The 16,661-nt window shown below is 52.6% G+C and overlaps 2 protein-coding genes across 10 annotated transcripts in view; one reads left to right on the top strand and one right to left on the bottom strand.

Annotated features, from left to right (window-relative positions):
• The first annotated feature begins 1,199 nt into the window (after window positions 1–1,199).
• Window positions 1,200–6,028, top strand: PLD6 (phospholipase D family member 6). The gene is made up of 2 exons (XM_014892916.2): window positions 1,200–1,599; window positions 1,705–6,028. Exons 1-2 carry the CDS (start codon window positions 1,200–1,202, stop codon window positions 1,941–1,943), a joined length of 639 nt encoding a protein of 212 aa, XP_014748402.2. The 3' UTR covers window positions 1,944–6,028.
• Window positions 6,029–7,286: 1,258 nt separating this feature from the next.
• The window catches only part of MPRIP (myosin phosphatase Rho interacting protein), a 73,217-nt gene continuing 63,842 nt past the window's right edge, over window positions 7,287–16,661 (bottom strand). For 5 of the 9 annotated variants that reach the window (XM_014870942.2, XM_088174266.1, XM_088174265.1 and 2 more), the window contains 8 exons: window positions 16,206–16,353; window positions 15,490–15,607; window positions 14,460–14,619; window positions 14,251–14,370; window positions 13,689–13,775; window positions 12,881–13,043; window positions 12,487–12,572; window positions 7,287–8,441 (listed from right to left, as the gene is read on the bottom strand). In XM_014870942.2, coding sequence (XP_014726428.1) covers window positions 8,370–8,441; window positions 12,487–12,572; window positions 12,881–13,043; window positions 13,689–13,775; window positions 14,251–14,370; window positions 14,460–14,619; window positions 15,490–15,607; window positions 16,206–16,353 — 954 coding nt within the window. In that variant the 3' untranslated portion in view covers window positions 7,287–8,369. Of the gene's footprint in view, window positions 8,442–11,358; window positions 11,425–12,486; window positions 12,573–12,880; window positions 13,044–13,688; window positions 13,776–14,250; window positions 14,371–14,459; window positions 14,620–15,489; window positions 15,608–16,205; window positions 16,354–16,661 lie in introns of all 9 variants that reach the window. The other 4 variants (XM_014870950.2, XM_088174267.1, XM_088174268.1 and 1 more) reach the window with 3 other exon arrangements.

The following is a 16,661-nucleotide window of genomic DNA, read 5'->3' on the forward strand; positions in this document are numbered from 1 at the left end:
GGAGAGAAGGGGGAGAGCTGCCAAGTCCATGAACCTACACCCCAGCTGTGCTTGCCTGCCAGAACACATCTATACGTGGGATTACCAAATGATTGCCTGGGCAGGTTCCTGCAGCTCGCAGGTGAGGCCGCGGGTGCTCCCTTTGCCGTCAGCGAGAGCTGGAATGTGCACAACTTAATTAACAAAAAAAATCATGTCTGCAGACATCTTTCACCACCCTCCTTCCCTCCAAACGATACGCCTTAGAGACAAACTGATTGAGGCAGGATAATTCTGTATTCCAGTGTGATTTCTGCCTGGCTGAGCAAGCGTGTAGCTGGGAGCGAGGTGGGAGTGGTGAGTGCTGCAGCTGCTGTGTCGTGGACCCAGTGCTGGGTCACTGCTGGCTGCAGGTACAGACAAAGCCTTTTTGGACCAGTTCTGCCACCCCTGTCCCCTCAGCCAGGCAGGGGCCAGCAGGTGATGGTCCCCTCTCTTCTGTCCTCATGAGACTCCACCTGCAGAGCTGCCTCCAGCTCTGCGGCCCACAACATCACAAGGATGTGGGGCTGCTGGAGCCAGTGCAGAGGCCACAAAGATTAAATCCACAAAAATCCAAAGCTTAAAGCCCCTCTGCTCTAGAGCCAGGCTGGGAGAGCTGCGGGGGCTCAGCCTGGAGAAGAGAAGGCCCCAGAGAGACCTTAGAGCTCCTTCCAGAGCCTAAAGAGGCTCCAGGAGAGCTGGAGAGGGACTCTGGATGAGGGCCTGGAGTGACAGGACAAGAGGAGATGGCTTCCCACTGCCAGAGGGCAGAGTTAGATGGGATATTGAGAAGGAATTGTTCCCTGTGAGGGTGGGGAGGCCCTGGAACAGACAGAGAAGCTGTGGCTGCCCCTGGATCCCTGGAAGTGTCCAAGGCCAGGCTGGATGGAGCTTGGAGCAGCCTGGGGCAGTGGAAGGCGGCCCTGCCCTACCCCTGGAACTGGATGATCTTTGCGATCCCTTCCCACCCAAACCACTCCGTGATTAAAGCACGTGTTGCGTATTTGCAGCATCCACTGCATGGGCTCGGTGCGTGGCGAAGGACTCGCTGTCAGGGTTCCGGTACCTGGGGAGGGGTCGGTGCCGGGATTTCGGAGCCCGGCCCAGCCCCGCTGGCGGCCGCCCCTCCCCACAGGCCGCTCCCGCCTCCGCCGCGGCTGCGCGGGCCGGGCCGGGCCATGAGGGCCATGAGGGCGGCGGGGGCGGCGGCGGCGGCTGCGACCGCGGTGGCGCTGGCGGTGGCGGCCTGGCGGCGAGCCCGGCCCGTGCGGGAGGTGCTGTTCTTCCCCTCACGGCCCTGCTGCATCGAGGCGCTGCTGGCCGAGGCGGCCGAGCCCGGAGCGCCCGCCCGGCCCTGCCCGTGCCCGCTGCCCAGCGGCGACACCGCCCTGAGCCGCCTGGTTCGCCGCCTCCTCTCCGCCCGCCGCTCGCTCGATCTCTGTCTCTTCTCCTTCTCCTCCCCGCAGCTCGCCCGTGCCGTGCAGCTCCTGCACCGCCGCGGGGTCCGTGTCCGCCTGGTGACGGACGCGCAGTACATGGGGCTGCACGGCTCCCAGATCGGCCGCCTGCGCCACGCGGGTGAGCAGCGGGACCGGCAGGGACCGGAGCCCCGAGGCCACTGCGGGCACCCCTGAGCAGTGAGCCCTGAGCAGTGAGCCCTGAGCAGTGTCTGTGTCTCTGCAGGGATCCAGGTGCGCCACGACCAGCACAGCGGGTACATGCACCACAAATTCGCCATCGTGGACCGGAGGATGCTCATCACAGGCTCCCTCAACTGGACCACCCAGGCCATCCAGAGCAACCGGGAGAATGTGCTGGTCGTGGAGGACGCCGATTATGTGAAGGCTTTTCAGGATGAGTTTGAAAGGATTTGGGAAGAGTACAATCCTGCCAATTACAGGTTTTTTTCCGAAAGGCAGTAAATGACTCAGGTGTCTCACAGGGCTAGTGGAGCATGGTAACACCCACAGGTTTTATTCTTATGTATAAACATCACCGTTTCGTCCATCTGGGTGTAACTTTGGTAAATGTTTCTAGAGGAGTGAAGTGTTCTCTGCCCTAAAATGCCACAGATCCCTTGCTGTGATCATTCCCGTGCTAGCAGGAATGACACAGCTGTTTGGTCGTGAGGGTGACAGAGCTCCATTCAAGGGCATTAAGACTTTGGGCAGGCTCTGTGCCCTGGTGCCCACCAGGTGTGTTCATACAGTGCTGAGCCTGTGTTTCAGTGGTAAAAGGAACCAACTCGGGATATGGAACGGAACTGTAGCCAATTCCAAATGGAATTGTAGCCCAAGGGCTCCTCTACACCCGTAACTAAAGGAGAGATAAGAGGGCTACAGCACAGTTAAGAGTTTCTATAGATTGAGTGCCTCAACATTTCTTGTTGGCATTAATTGTTGAAAGTTGGTAAAAGGAAATTCTTGGGAAGTAGCAAAAAAATTTAAGTTTTGATTGTGTTCATGTTTCTTTTGGTTAAAGGTTAGCAGAGCCCTAGTGTAAAAGCATGAGCACAGATGGTAATGACAGCTTTTCTTCCAGCAAGGAAGTGTAGGGAAGTCTGGAAGGGAATGAGAGAAATGGTTCTTTGGGATCAGTGTTTATCTGGAGAGCAGACATGGCTGGAATTGGGTCACCCACTTCAGGTGAGGTCTGAAAACCCTGGTTTTTTCAGGTGTTGGGACACCATGGCATGGTCTGTGCCCTCTCCTGGCAGCACCAACCAGCGAGGGGAGGGAGGTGACATCTCTGTCCCCAAAGCTCAGTGTAAACCTAAGAATTACAAATTCTAAACAGTGTCTATCTAAGAACTGTTTTATACTCAATAGAAAGTGCCTTAATATCTCTCAAAATGAAAAGAGGCTTTGATATTCTCTTACCAGTTTTGTTACCAGTAGTGCTGTGATTGGCACTGTTAAATAAACCATTTTCACAGAAAACAGTAACAGCCTCATCTGACTTTTGCATTCCAGTTTCTGTAGATCCTTATTAAGATATTTATGATACATGGACATGCCCAGATTTTAGATTTGTTCTGTTCTGAGAAAGTTTGCATGGGGGAAAGAAAATTATGTTACCTGAAGATCTTTCTTCAGTAAATCCCATTCAGCAGCACTAGATTTAAACTACTTAAAATATATTATTGCTGTCAAAATGCTGCCTGTTGCATTTCCTTAGTGCAACTATAAAAACAAACATCTCCCTGTTCATGCTCTGACCTCTGCCCTGTTCTTCTTTCTTTTTAGAAATAAACCTGTCACACACGGCATGCAAAGGGTGGTGCAAAAATAGTTTATTACCATATAGTTAATGTAAAGTTAGGTAATTATATTTACAAAGTAAAAATGATCACCTACATCCAGGGGAGCCTAGCATGTCACACAAAGTTTGTAAGGAATAAATACAGTGAGAAAAGTGACATTTCTATCACAGCGAGCAGATGATCAGGAACGGTGCCTCTTAAAAAAGCACTGGAATAAACTGGGAGTGGAAGGGAGTAGGGAAGGAGACAGGAACTCACACACATGGAGAAACAGGAGCCTTCCACACCTTTCCCCTTTGCAGGGGAAAAAAAAAATGATGTGTGTGAGGCTGCAGCATCCCCGTGCTGCCCAGTCCCACTGGCCCTGCTCTGATGCTGCTCGGCCAGGGGAGCTGAGGACTGGCTGCTCTCACATCATCACAGAAACCACTCTGGGCAATGACTCCCTCACCCTCAGTGCTCACAGTGGCCCTGGGTTGTTCCCAGGCACACATGGCAGTGCCCAGATGTGACCCAGAACGAGTCCCCGTCCCTGGTCAGTCGGGTGAAGCTCTGCCCAGAGAGCCAAGGCCAAGCTGCTCCAAGGGCACTGGAGGAAGACTGGCCATTAACACCTGAACTGCCACATCACACACCACCCACAGCCTCACAGAGCTTCCTTCCCTCTCCCCACACCTCCATCCTGCCAAACGATTCTTTAAACTCTCAAGTCATCCAGAACTCCAGGAAGGTGGACAGGGGCCAAGCTGGAGCATTCCTGCTTCCTACTTACCACAGTCTCCAGTATTTTACATGCTTTGCTTTCTCTAGGTGAGAACAAGCAGTGAGAGTTCTTGTCCTGCACACAGGGCGAAGAAAGCACGAAGAAAATAATACTAATTGCACCCATTATTTACGAGTTCAGGCCAGCTGGGTTAGTCGAGCTAGTACCAACTTGTCAGGTTTCTCCAGTAAATCCCACACCCTCTGTTTCCTCAGCAGCCTCACACTGAGGTTTTTGTTCCCAGCCTGGTGCTCCCTGTCTGCAGCAGTGCCTGAGATCTTCCTCTCGTAGTTCCACTGCATTTGAAGTTCCACAGTGAGTTACAGCTGCTGTGGGATGGGTGTCTGTGCAGGGGAGGCTGTGGCTCCCTCGGGAAGCCCAAGAGCATCCCTAAAGTGTTCCTGGTGCTTCCCAAATCCGGGGGCTCGCTGTGCTCACTGCACCAGCCCCAGGTGGCTGTGCAAGGAGAGCTGGGCTTGGCAGGGAGTTGTTGCTGCTCTCTCGAACAACAGGACACAGTTTGCACATGCACAGCATTGATGCTACTATCAAACACAAGATTATTGAGTCCTCTGACTGGCAAAAATTACCCCAAATTTATAGCAAAGTAGGTTACAGTGATCAAACAGACTGTACACAATCTTTGGACAGGCACCTTCCTGTGCTAAAGGCATAGATCAGCAGAAAAGCTTCAAAAAGGTATTTAAAACAATCCTCAACCCACCAAAAAAGCAGTTTATCAGGGCAGATGGGGTGGGTTGGACATTTTACACTCGTTTCTCCTCTCCCAACCCACACTTGGGGCCTCGGTGCCACAAGAAGACTTAAAAATCAAACCCACAACTCAGTCACAAAAGAGAAACCTCTGCAAACTGCTGAGGAATAAATATTTACACTGCACGCTTGGAATACTATACAGGTATTAAATTACTTTGTTTTTAAAAAAGAGAAGAATAAGAAAGCTTTTTCTTACCTAAAAAAAATGGAAAAAAATACAGAGCAAAGGCAAACCACAGCGAGTGTGTGTGTGCTTGAGTGTCCACAACAAACTGAGTATCCAAACCAGGACAAATATGCAAAGGTCTTGTGGAAGTGCCATCAAATAGAGTAGGTACAAAAGTGACATATTTTGCAATGTGAGCACTTTTACTGCAGCCCAGTTCTCTGGTACCAAAAAAGAGGGAATTTTCTGGTTGGCAAGTTAGCACCAATTCTAAGCAATTCTATTTTTGAAGCAAATGAACACAGTTTGCTTCTTTTTTAATACATGGGCAAAGAAAAGGTGACATTTAAAGGAGGATTCAGTCTGGCTCAGGGGAGATGGTGCAAATGGGAGGAAAATTTTACTCAGGAAAAATAAGATTACTTGGAGCCGACGAGGAGACACTCGTGCCTTCACTGCACTTGACTTTTCCTAAACCTCCCTTTTTGGTGCTATCAATAATGTGGAGTGATGCAGAATGCAGCAGCTTGCCCACACACTTTCTAATTTAAATAGCCACTGATTAATCCCAAAAGGTGGATGAAGCCTGGAGCAGGAAGAAGGAGAAGGATAACTGAGGATCATTGCTGAGTAAAAAACTTCTCCCTTTATTTTCAAGTAGTGGGCTCTGCAGAATATTTCAGTTTGGGGCTGTTTGTTGGTGCTGCAGGTTCTTTTTCTTTACTATAAAGGCAGGTAAAGTGCTGCCCCTTGCCTTGGAGAGATGCTCAGACTGACCAGAGTGAGCCCAGAACCCTCAGCAGGGGTTCAGAACATTTGGCTGCATAAGGCACCTTCCCTCCTCCTCTTCCTCTCAGTGACCCCCAGAATTCACAGTTCCCACCCTAAACATACCCCAAACATCTTTCCCAAGCACTGCCCTGGAGGGTGCAGCTGATCCTGGTGATGTCCAGGCCACTGCTCAGCCCTGTCTGTACAGCAGACCAAGACTCTCCATTTATTTTTCCAGAGGAGCCCAACTCTCCAATGGAAAACATCTGCTCCTACAAGCTAGAGCACATGAGCAGGATTTGCTGGGGAATTAAGAAAGGTCAGGGTCCACATTGCAAGAAGGAGACCAGAACGTTCTGCTTGGTTGGTTAAAAAGGACAAAGTCCCATCCTAAGTTGAAAAAGAAGAGGAGGAGGAGGAGGAGGGTGTTCTCCTAGAGCCAGTGACATCTTGCAAAGGAAGAGCAATGACAAGGTCCACGTGCCATCCCAAATCCATGCTGCCTCCCATGGCCTCTGCCAGGAGATCACAGCTCACCACAGACCCGGAGCAGCCAGGGAGGGAGAGGTGAGGTGATCCAGGTGGGTCATGGTAGGAAGGTTCCCAGGTTCTCCAGTGCCCAAATCATGGAAGTGCTGTGGTCAACTCGGATTGTGGCTGCACATCCACACATCTGAGAGCACGTGCTGCTGGCAAGGACAAGGTTTTCTATCCGACAGCTTGAGCATCTTTCCTTCCCTGCTCCCATCTCCAGGACCTCTATGTACACCCAGGCACACAGAGCATCCCAGCAGGAGCAGGTACTCTGTCCCTGCAAGGTGCAAGCAGGGCTCCTCTGGGCAGGACCAGCTGCCAAGCCCTGCTGTGAGGTGCCAAGCTGGACACTTGGCCATGGCAAGGCCACACAGCTGGACAAGAGCTCGATTCCCACCGTGGTTCAGTGACACCGTGTCCTGCTGAGGGTCTGGTGGCTAGAAAAGAGATTCTGCTCCCAGGAGGATGAAGGTAACTCTGCTAGGTGCTGTGGTCCATCCTGGCAGGACTGGGGGTGGCTTCAGCAGCCCCATGGGGCTGAGAGCTCTGCCTGTACCAACCACCAGAGCCAAAACCAGCAGGGAAGCACCGGGAGCTGCTGGCCTCAACCTTGGCTGGGTGCCTGAAGGACAAGAGGAAGCTCTGCACCGGGTGAAGGCCAGGGTATCTTCCACATTGCAGCCTGAAGTGGTCACTCAGCACCTAACCAGGCTGGGAAGCCAATGTGCTGGAGTTTCCTTCAGCCCTGGTGACCAGAGAGGCGGGACCTGGGCTCCTTCCAGGTGGCACCTTAAGATTCATCCTGGGATGAAGCCCCATACCTGCAAAACAGCACAGGCTTCTTCCAAGAAGCCTCTGCTCAGCTGGCTGTGACCATCTAGTGCTACCAGCTCCTCATCCCTTGGTTTGTATGCATTTATCTGCCTCACGGTGCTCAACTGTGTATTTTAAACACAAAAGCTATTAGGACTGAGAAGGTCTGAAGCACATACTGGTTTTGAGATTTTTATTTCAGGAAAAGATTAAAGAATTAAAATAGGAGCTGCCCTGCTGACAAGAGTTGAATTGAAGAAGCTGGTAAAAAAGGAGCATTATATGCATTGAGCACTGTGCATTTTCAGTCAATATTGGCTCTACTTTCTACTCTACTTTCCTTTGACTAGGAAAAGGGAGTTTCACATGCGCACAGACCCTGGGATACACGATTCAATGAGAGGAAGGGAGTAACAGCAAAAAAAAAAAAAAAAAAAACCAAAAAAAAAAAAAAAAAGAGAGAGTGCTGGGCTGATCTAACAGAGGCAAGAAAGTGATCTTACAGCTCGGCCCCTGGAACACCAACTCCGACCAGCAGCGACACGGGAGCGAGGACGCGCCGACGGGGCCGACTCGATGGTGCACTTCAGTAGCTGCAGCTCCCCATCCAAAACCACCTGGGCAGCCACCAAAGCTTGCCAGGCTTCGGTGGCACCTACATTCAGGATACAGCACAGTCACGGGGCAGGAGAATCACTTCTTGCATCCTTCTCCAGCGAGATGTCAGTGTTGTACCTCCAGGCTGCACGGACTCGCGCTCCCGGACAGCTTCCCCCGCCTTTCCCCCCTTGTAGGTGCAAGTAATGCAGTCGAGATCAATGGTTAGATCAGGCTCCTGGTGTGCTCTGAGCACGGGGTCTCTAGACAGCAGTAAGAGCTCGGTCTGGCTGACACCACCCAGGCCCTGCTCGCTCTTCCCGACAGAGCTATAGCTTATTAACAGGCTACTGAGCCTTAATACTGACACTTAGTGTAATGGTTTACAGTAAAGAAAGGATTCTCCTACAAAGCGCCAAAGAGAGGGGGGAAAAAACCCCACTCCAATCCCTTCCTCTCCCTCTCCGAGTCTCTGGATCATCTCACAAGCAGGGAAAGGAGCTGGGGAGGCGAGGGGGGGGCACTGCCACCACGGTGGTGCCGGGTCCCATCGGGGCATCAGGACGAACGACAGCAAGGACATCGTAAGGAACGAGAGACAAACGGTGCTGGTGCTGTGCTGCCTCAAGCTGGGAGGTGCGCGTGGTCAAGCGGAGCGGGGAGAACTAGTCTTTCTTCAAGTCCCTGGATTCAAAAAGCTTCAGGCGTTCTTGCACAGTCAGGCCTTCCTTCAGACTCTGGGAGAGACAGAAGACAGAGAGCGTTGGGGCACGGGGAGGGAGCGGTGCTCAGGCAGAGGAATGGGCTCCTGGGCAGAGGGAGGATTAGTGGGACATGCTGAGAGAGAACACACGGTTATGGAGGGCGGTTACTGGCGGGTGGTGCCTTGAGACAGGGTGAGATTGCAAACGAACCAGGCGACGAACCAGAAGCGAATGAGAGGCACATCATGCTGCAAGCGGGATTAGCTGACTTGGGAATGACTCCCAGAGCTCACAGGACACTGCTGGATGGGGCAATTCCAGCGGGGGCAGCCCCAGGAAGGCCAGCTGGGATCTGCTATGCTGAAGCCTCAGGATGCTGAGCAGGACCTGCAGGCTGGTGCTTCCCTGCCTCCCACACCACTGCAGCACCCACAGGGACAGTCCTGGCTGTGCAGGATTTGCTCAACAAACCCTGGAAACTGCTGTGTGCTGCCAGTGACCATCCCACTCCTCTCACCCCATCCTGGGACTCTCCCAAGCCAAAGATGCCTCGACAGCCCAGGGTTAGACAGAGGACTCCTAAATGCTGCTCAGGTCTGGCAGGCTCTGATGGCAGATCCAATTCAGATGCAGCAACCAGATTTTAAGGCACAACTCTCAGTTGGCCAACGGCCCCCTGGCATTTGGAGCTGTAAAATCTATCACCTACACATGGGGACTCAGGAGAACAGCACTGAGAGGGGCAGAAAACCAGAAACAAATTGCTTGACTGCTGTAGGACAGCTTTAAATTGACACCAGCCTGAGGGGAAGCACCAGCCTAATGCCAGCACCCTCCTTCCTGCAGTCCCAAACCTGTGGCACGAGAGATTGAGGAGAGCAAAGTATTAGGTGGTGAGTTGTCTCACCACCTCCCATCCATAAAAACAGCCCCCACAGCCAGGGCTCTGTCCCTCTGTGCCCCACTGCCTGCCCTCACCCCACAGCTCTGCCTGCCAGCCCAGTCCTTGGAACTTGCAAGGAATTCATGCTGCAGCTGGAACATTATTTGCTTTACAGACCAAAACTTGGCACCTTCAAAGGCACATACTGGAGGGATGGAAATTATCTCCTAGGAGGAAAGTCTGAGGGAATTGGGATTGCTCAGCCTGAGAAGAGAAGGCTCAAGGTGACCTTAGGGCCCCTTCCAGGGGCTAAAGGGGCTCTAGGAGAGCTGGAGAGGGACTCTGGATGAGAACCTGGAGTGACAGGACAAGAGGGAATGGCTTCCCATTGCCATTGCCAGAGGGCAGGGTTAGATGGGATACTGGGGAGAAATTCTTCCCTGTGAGGGTGGGGAGGTCCTGGCACAGGGTGCCCAGAGAAGCTGTGGCCGCCCCTGCATCCCTGGAAATGTCCAAGGCCAGGTTGGACACTGGGGCTTGGAGCAACCTGGGATAGTGGAAGGTGTGCCTGCCCATGGCAGGGGGTTGGAACTGAATGATATTTCATCCCTTCCAACCCAAGCCATTCTGTGATTCCATGATCCTACTATCAGGCAGCCACCTCCTCTTCTTATTTTGCTTCCCTGGCTGTAGTGCCAGAGGACTGTTCTATCACAGCAGCAGGTTGGACTTTTGGGCTGAGTTTTCCTTCCCATGTATTTATCAAGGCAAGACTCCATGATAAACTTGCCCCAAGGCTATGCAGATTCCCATGGTTACTGTATTTCTGGAAATGTTTTTCCTCCCACAGGCCCACAAACACAGAAGGGCTTTGCCAGGCAGCATGGAAATGAAAGCATTAAATGGGACTGAATTTCCAAAAGCTGTGTGCTCTCTTTCCAGTGGGCAGCAGAGTCTCCTGGGATGAGAATCTCTGTGCACACACTTCCTAAAGGAAGTTTACTTTGGGCCTCTTTAAATGGGAGCAGCTCGTGCATTCCAGTTCTCGCATCTGATTTCTCAGTGGACGGAAAAGAGACACCAGGAATCATCAGACTGTTCTGCCTGATGGCACAAATTCCAGCAATTTCAGCCCCTAGGCAGTCCCACAACCATTTCAGTTGCTGATGAGGAAAGCCTGATGAAGTGAGACTAATGTAGGATGATATCTGTGATAAAGAGATCTTCCAACAGACTTCCTGGGGCTCTCCACCCACTGTGCTGGGAGCTTCCCTCTCCTAACCTGCTTCTGCAGCTGCTCCTACCTCAGCCTTTACCATGGGCCAGGAAATTCACTATTTCTCCCATTAATGGAGATATTTGGCTCATCAGAGTCAGCCTTGATTCTTTTCAGCTTCCTCCTTTTGCTGGATGAGCTTGGAAGCCTTGGAGGCTTAGGGATGAAGAGCAGGAGGTGAAGATTACTGAGCAAGAAAGACACTTGCTCAGGCATGGATCAACCTGAAAAAGCAGCAACTGTGGGTAAAGGAAATTAGGGCAGTCCAGGACATTCCCTCTGGAGTTGATGTGGCTGAGACCATTTCCATGCTCCGGGCTGTTATGGGAAATACACTTAAAGGCATCCCTGACTATCCCTGCACCTGGATAACAACAAAACAGGTGTTTTCCTACAAGACCTGGACGGTGCTGGAGTTTAGTCTGAGGCATGCAGAGTCATTCAGGCATGCACACTCAGTGTCCCACGCTCCCAACACAGTAAACAGGAAAACGTGCCCCACCATGTCCAAATCCTCTCTGTGCTGATGCTGTGTTGGTGAGGGTGGGAAGAGCAGGAAGACAAAAAGCCATATTCCCCAAGGAAGAGGCAGAGACTGCATTTCACACAGATCTTGGGTACACTGACTTCTCCCCTCCCCTTCGCCCAGGAGAAGAATTAGCAGTGAATAAACCAGTCAGTTATTGAGAGGAGGAGGGCTCTGGTTTGGCAGGGAGGTGTGAGCAGTGCATGCAGAGGTTGGGCTGTTCCCGTGGTGGCTGCGGTGCTGGGCGGGCGCTGGTTGTGTTTACCTACGTGGCAGGGAACCTGGACTCGGGTTCATTTCAGTTATCCCATGAGACCTGCTCAATAACGGACTGTTGAAGGAAAAAGCAAAATAAAACAAAAAACAAAAACAAAAGAAGCTCATAAATCCCAAAGGAATTTGTGCTGGCGCCAGCCCCAGCCCCCCGTCCCGCAGCGATGCCCTGGCACAGCCCCAGCTTCTTCTCCTCTCCTTCCCCACCAAGCAACACACATGGGAACCACAGAAAGTGATCTGAGTTCAAGTGGTGAAGGGAAGCCCAACATCAGAGTGGCCCAGCAGGCCTGTGATGCCCCAAAATGTGCAGAAGTCTCTGTTCACTGGGGATGGTACAGCCCCGAGCTGAGGAGCTGCTGCTCACAGAGCTCTGAGTGTTTCCCCACATGGGCACCAAGCTCAAAGTATTTTGCTTGCCCTGCAAGGGCCCAACCACTTCAAACATCAGCACGAGACACCAGGTGAGAGGCACAGCAGGTTTGCTCATGCTGAGCTTCCTCCCAGCTGCCCTGTGTTTAATGCTGACTCCTGATCAGCATTATTTGCCCTTCCTTATCCCTGTGGTCCCACATGATGCAACTGGCTGCCAAGGAGAGCTTGGCACAGCATCACTGGGCTTTGGGATCAACAGCAAGCACAGAAGGACCACAGAAGCACAGGGCCATCTGCACCATGTTAACACACAAGCAAAGCGTGTGTTAAATATGCCCAGGACTCAGGCACTGCTGATACACATAAAGACAAAAAATCTTGCAGTGGCGAACACTAGAACTAGAATGATGTGCACATTTCCACCTATATTTCAACTGAAAAGAAGAAGCAGATACTGGGATAGTCCTCCTGTGAAAGACCAAAGAACAAGGCAAACTTCAGCCTTTTTTCCAACCAAGAAGCAGCTTCATGCCTCCATCTGAGCAGGGTCCAGAGTGGGTGAGTGGGCCCTGCCTGGCTGCACAGTCAGTCTTTTTGCAGTAAAAAACCATCCAGGCTACCACTAGTGGCTGGGAAATTCTTAATTTTGTTCCCCTGCCCATTTCTTCCCACTTGGGACCCCCACCTAAGAGAAATGCTGGGCATTCCTCATTGCCATCCCCCTGGGCAGGACATCTGAGCTCACCTTTGACCTGATATTCCTTAGTTGCCGGCTAACACTGGATCTGTCTTTCTTCAAGAAATCAGGGTTGCTTTTTGATTTCATAATATCTGGGAAGAAGCAAAAGAAGTGGGATTAGCCTGGTGCCCACTGCCTTCCTGCAAGGACAGGGCTGGGGCTCTGCCCTCCCAGCCCAGGAAAATGCCCCAATGAGCCTGACTCAGCACTGCCCCAAGGGCAAGGGGGGCTTTTGGGCATCATCAGGAAAATGCCAGAAGGTTTTCAAAGCCCATCAGCTTTGGGTTGGAAGGCCAAGTCCTACGCTCAGACCCGTTACTGCACAAGGGTTTGTACTCCAGGATTTCCGTGTTAGCTCGGGACACCCAGGACTACTTAGAGCTGCTGGAGGAGGACTGACCATATCCCGATACAGTGGTGTTCACAGGGGATTTCTCTCCCTGAGCTTCTGTGGCTGCTTTCAGCTGCTCTTTCAACCTGCTGATATCACAGTCTGCCTTGGCCTTCACGATGCTCAGCTCCGTGTAGATGTCTTTGTACTTGTCGCTGGCGTATTTCTTATCCTGGCAAGGGAACAAGAACAACCCGATGGAGCCAGACAGACAGCTGGAGCCGAGGGGTTTGTGGATGCACTGAAGAGGAGCTTGGCAAATGCCAGCGGAAGAAGAGACGGCAGAGGGAGAGAGGCTTGGCCAGGGCAGCACACGCCCTGGGAGCTGCTTCCAACAGCGATCCAGGACTGTGGGAATGGAGAGCTGAGAGCCAAGGGCCAGCACACAGTGCTGCTAGTGCATGCAGCCCCTCAGCTACAGGCTTGTTTGTGGCTTTTCGTTTTAGCCAAGACACAGAATTCAAGCAGAATTCCCAGAAATGGCTTTGGCTGGTCCAGAGCAAACCAGTTCCACTGCTGCGAGGCTGGGCAGATCTCTAACACTGATTGTTTGTGCCATTTAAATCTGATCTGATGTGACAGTAAATGGGGAAATCACGCTGAAAGGGATGTTTTCCCACACTGTCTCCTTTGTGGGACAAGTCTTAAGTTGATACATGGAGTGCTTTACTGATGACACCAAAATGGGTATTGAATTACATTCAGGGGAAAAATTAAATATGGTTTCAAATCTGGGTGTAAATGGGCTGAAATTTAAGCACAGACACTCAGGAGCAGAGCACAGTAAGAGGATTTGCAGAACCACCCCTGGCATTACCCTCAGTGCTGTCTGCAGCTCGTCTTTGAGGGAGCTGATCTCCTGCTTCAGATACTGAATTTCGGATTCTTTGACCCGCAGCAGGACCTGTGGGAACAAAAAACAGCATCTTTGCAACTGAGCACCTGAGCAGACACAGTGTGACACCAGTGGCAGTCAAGCTGGAGACTCAGCCCTGTGCCAGCACCACAAAGGCTCTGGTCCCCCTGTCTTCTCTTTCTCACAAGAAAACTCCTCCTGGTTCTCTTGGGAACCTGCCCAAGCTTGCAGTGCTGATGTGTTCCCTGCACACCCCAATTTCTGTCCCCACTGCTCCATGGATTGGATCTCGGGGGCAAGCAGGGGCTGCAGAAGGAAGAGCGAGTGTCTGGCTTGACGTGGTGAGAAGATCAGGACTCTAGAATCTCCTGGCCTCATGCAGCCCATGATAACAGTGCTGGGAGAGCCGACTGGGGGATGGATGGCTGCGACAGGTCCTGGCTGTGACACACTCCCAGGCTGTGACACACTCCCAGGGTACACAGCACTCGTGCCCACCCACGTGCATCCCTGCAGAACTCACCTCCAGCTCGTAGGCGTCCTTGCCCTGCGTGAGAGGCGACCCAGCAGCCTCTCCCCCGCCCTCCCCGGTCAGCAGGGTCCGCAGTCGCGTGATCTCCGCAGCCAGGCGGTTATTCAGCTCCTGGGGAGAGCAGCAGAGCTGTTGTGGGAAGGGAGAGCACGGCCATGGCTCAGCACAGAGCTCATTGTCGCCAGGGCAGGGACCCTCACCTGGTTGTGGGCGTTGAGCTCCTGGTTCTCCCGCTGGCACTGGCGGAGGGCCTGCCTCTCAGCCTCCAGCGCCTGCGCCAGGTGGGCGTTCTCCAAACACTTCTGGGAATACTGCTCCGAAAGCACCTCCAGCTCCCGCTGCACCGACTGCAGCTCCTCCCTGTGGGACACACAGGGGGGTAGTGCCCTCTCCACACACACACATGCCCATGCCCATCTTCCCTTCAGCATCCCAGGATAACCCAACAGGGAGCTAAGTACCGAGGATGAGGACTGTATACTCCCTTTGGGAAAAAAACTCAAGCCCAGAGCAAGTCAACTCTTCCCTCTCCTGGCAGAGCCATGCTTGGGCACCAAAGGGGACAGGAGGTTGCTCTCTCAGAGGTTAAGTGGCAGAACTTTCTCAGCTTTCCAAAAATTGAGCTGATCTCTATCAAAATCTACCTATGAGAAATTCTTCCCTATGAGGGTGGGGAGGCCATGGCACAGGTTGCCCAGAGAAGCTGTGGTTGCCCCATCTCTGGAAGGAGATCTCTACCCATGGCAAGGGGCTGGAATGAGATGAGCTTTAAGGTCCCTTCCAACTCAAACCATTCCAGGATTCTAAGTTTGCTCTGGGCACCCAGGATCAGGTGTATTTGCACACCTCCCCAACTCAGACAGATGTATCAAGGTTGATAAAGCTGACAGGCAGCCCTGCTCGGTTCCCACAGGAGGACAGCACTGCCATGGAAAGCTCAGAGCTTTCTCCTCATCTTTTGAATGACCCCATTGCTGCACCTGCATGAAAAGCAGCACTGGCTGCTCATCTGCTACTTCTGGGGACCATAAAGCAGCTATTTTGAGTAATGTGGGGACATTGATCTGGAGCCTGAGACCAGGAGTCTCTGATGATGCAGCTAGGTTGTGACCAAGGGAAGAGGCCCCTGAAATAACCCTGAACTCATTGCCAGAATCAAATGGGAGAGAGAAGGGTCCCCCACACATGATCTCCCTGCAAGATGGCAGCAGAGGACAGTGATGTTCTTACAGGTACTGCCTTCGGAGGGCCTCGATGTCGGCGTTGACGCTGCTGATCTGGGAGCGCTGGGACTTCTCCAGCTCCCGCTCCAGCTCCTCCCGGTGTGCATTCTTCATGGCTTCGATGGCTGTGAGGGGCAGCTCAGTGTTAGCACCCAGCACCCTCCACCCACCGGTGGGTTTTTGAGTTTTTGTTCGATTTTTTAAAGGAACAAAACCAAAGTCATCCCCGCAAATCTCCCATTGCTTCATGGTCCCTTCAGTCTGTGCCCCAGCTGCAAAGAGGCTTCTGCAAATCCTGCTTGTTAACGGTCTGAATGATTGTCCACTTCACACATTGTTTCCTGGACTGTGGGACTCCTAATGCAGAGCCCAGAACTCCAGTGTTTTAACATTCCTTGGGGCATTGAAGAATGAATTCAGTGTGAAATTGGTGATAATTTAACTACAGGAATGACTAATGCCTTTCAGAGTTCGAATGGAAAACAGATCAGACTGTGTAACAGCCAAAAACAGGGGTAGCAAGCCTGGAGAAGGCCCAGGAGATGGGCACCAAACCTGGATGATCAGGACCTCCACCTAAAACACTTTTCCCACAAGCCCATTCCCATCTCCCTGTGCAGCCCGCCCATCCTTCATCCCACCCCTGCTCTGCTCCTCAGTGCATCACCACCCCTGTGTCCCCATCAGCACAGAGCTGCCCCACCACGGGGGATCCTCAGGCACCTGAGATGGTGGCAGCCGTCTCCTCTGCCAGCAGGCGATCCTTCTCCTCCCGCAGCTTCTCCAGCTCCCGCTGGTGCTGCCGCTGCAGGTCCTCGATCTTCTTCTGGTGCGTCTCCTCCATGGCTGCAAAGCCCCTCTCACATGTTGCCTGCAAAGGGACGAGGGGAAAGGGTTGGCCCAGGAGCACAGGGCTGCTGCCATGGCAGTGGGGAGCCCACCAGGAGCCACAGAGCAGCAGGCAGCTCAGCTCCCCAGGTGCAGCAGGGATCTTCTGCTTCCCCAGGCATGGGGCAGGATGGATCTCACAAAGGTCAGGGCTTGTCCTGCAGTCACTCGATCCCTGACAGCTCCAGGGAAAGGGATGCACAGGGGCAGACCCAGTTGGGGAATGCAAATATAGGTCAAAAAAGCAACAAAAAAAAACTTCTGTGCCCCTTCTGCTCTTTTCAATGCCTG

This window comes from Sturnus vulgaris, chromosome 16 (genome assembly GCF_052056855.1).
Source record: "Sturnus vulgaris isolate bStuVul1 chromosome 16, bStuVul1.hap1, whole genome shotgun sequence".
NCBI lineage: Eukaryota > Metazoa > Chordata > Aves > Passeriformes > Sturnidae > Sturnus > Sturnus vulgaris.

What these genes read in the sequence shown, in the direction of transcription:
- PLD6 (XM_014892916.2), top strand. Translation starts at nt 1,200, where the DNA reads ATGAGGGCCATGAGGGCGGCGGGGGCGGCGGCGGCGGCTGCGACCGCG. An exon ending in CGGCCGCCTGCGCCACGCGG is followed by an intron (nt 1,600 to 1,704) that starts GTGAGCAGCGGG and finishes GTGTCTCTGCAG; the next exon opens with GGATCCAGGTGCGCCACGAC.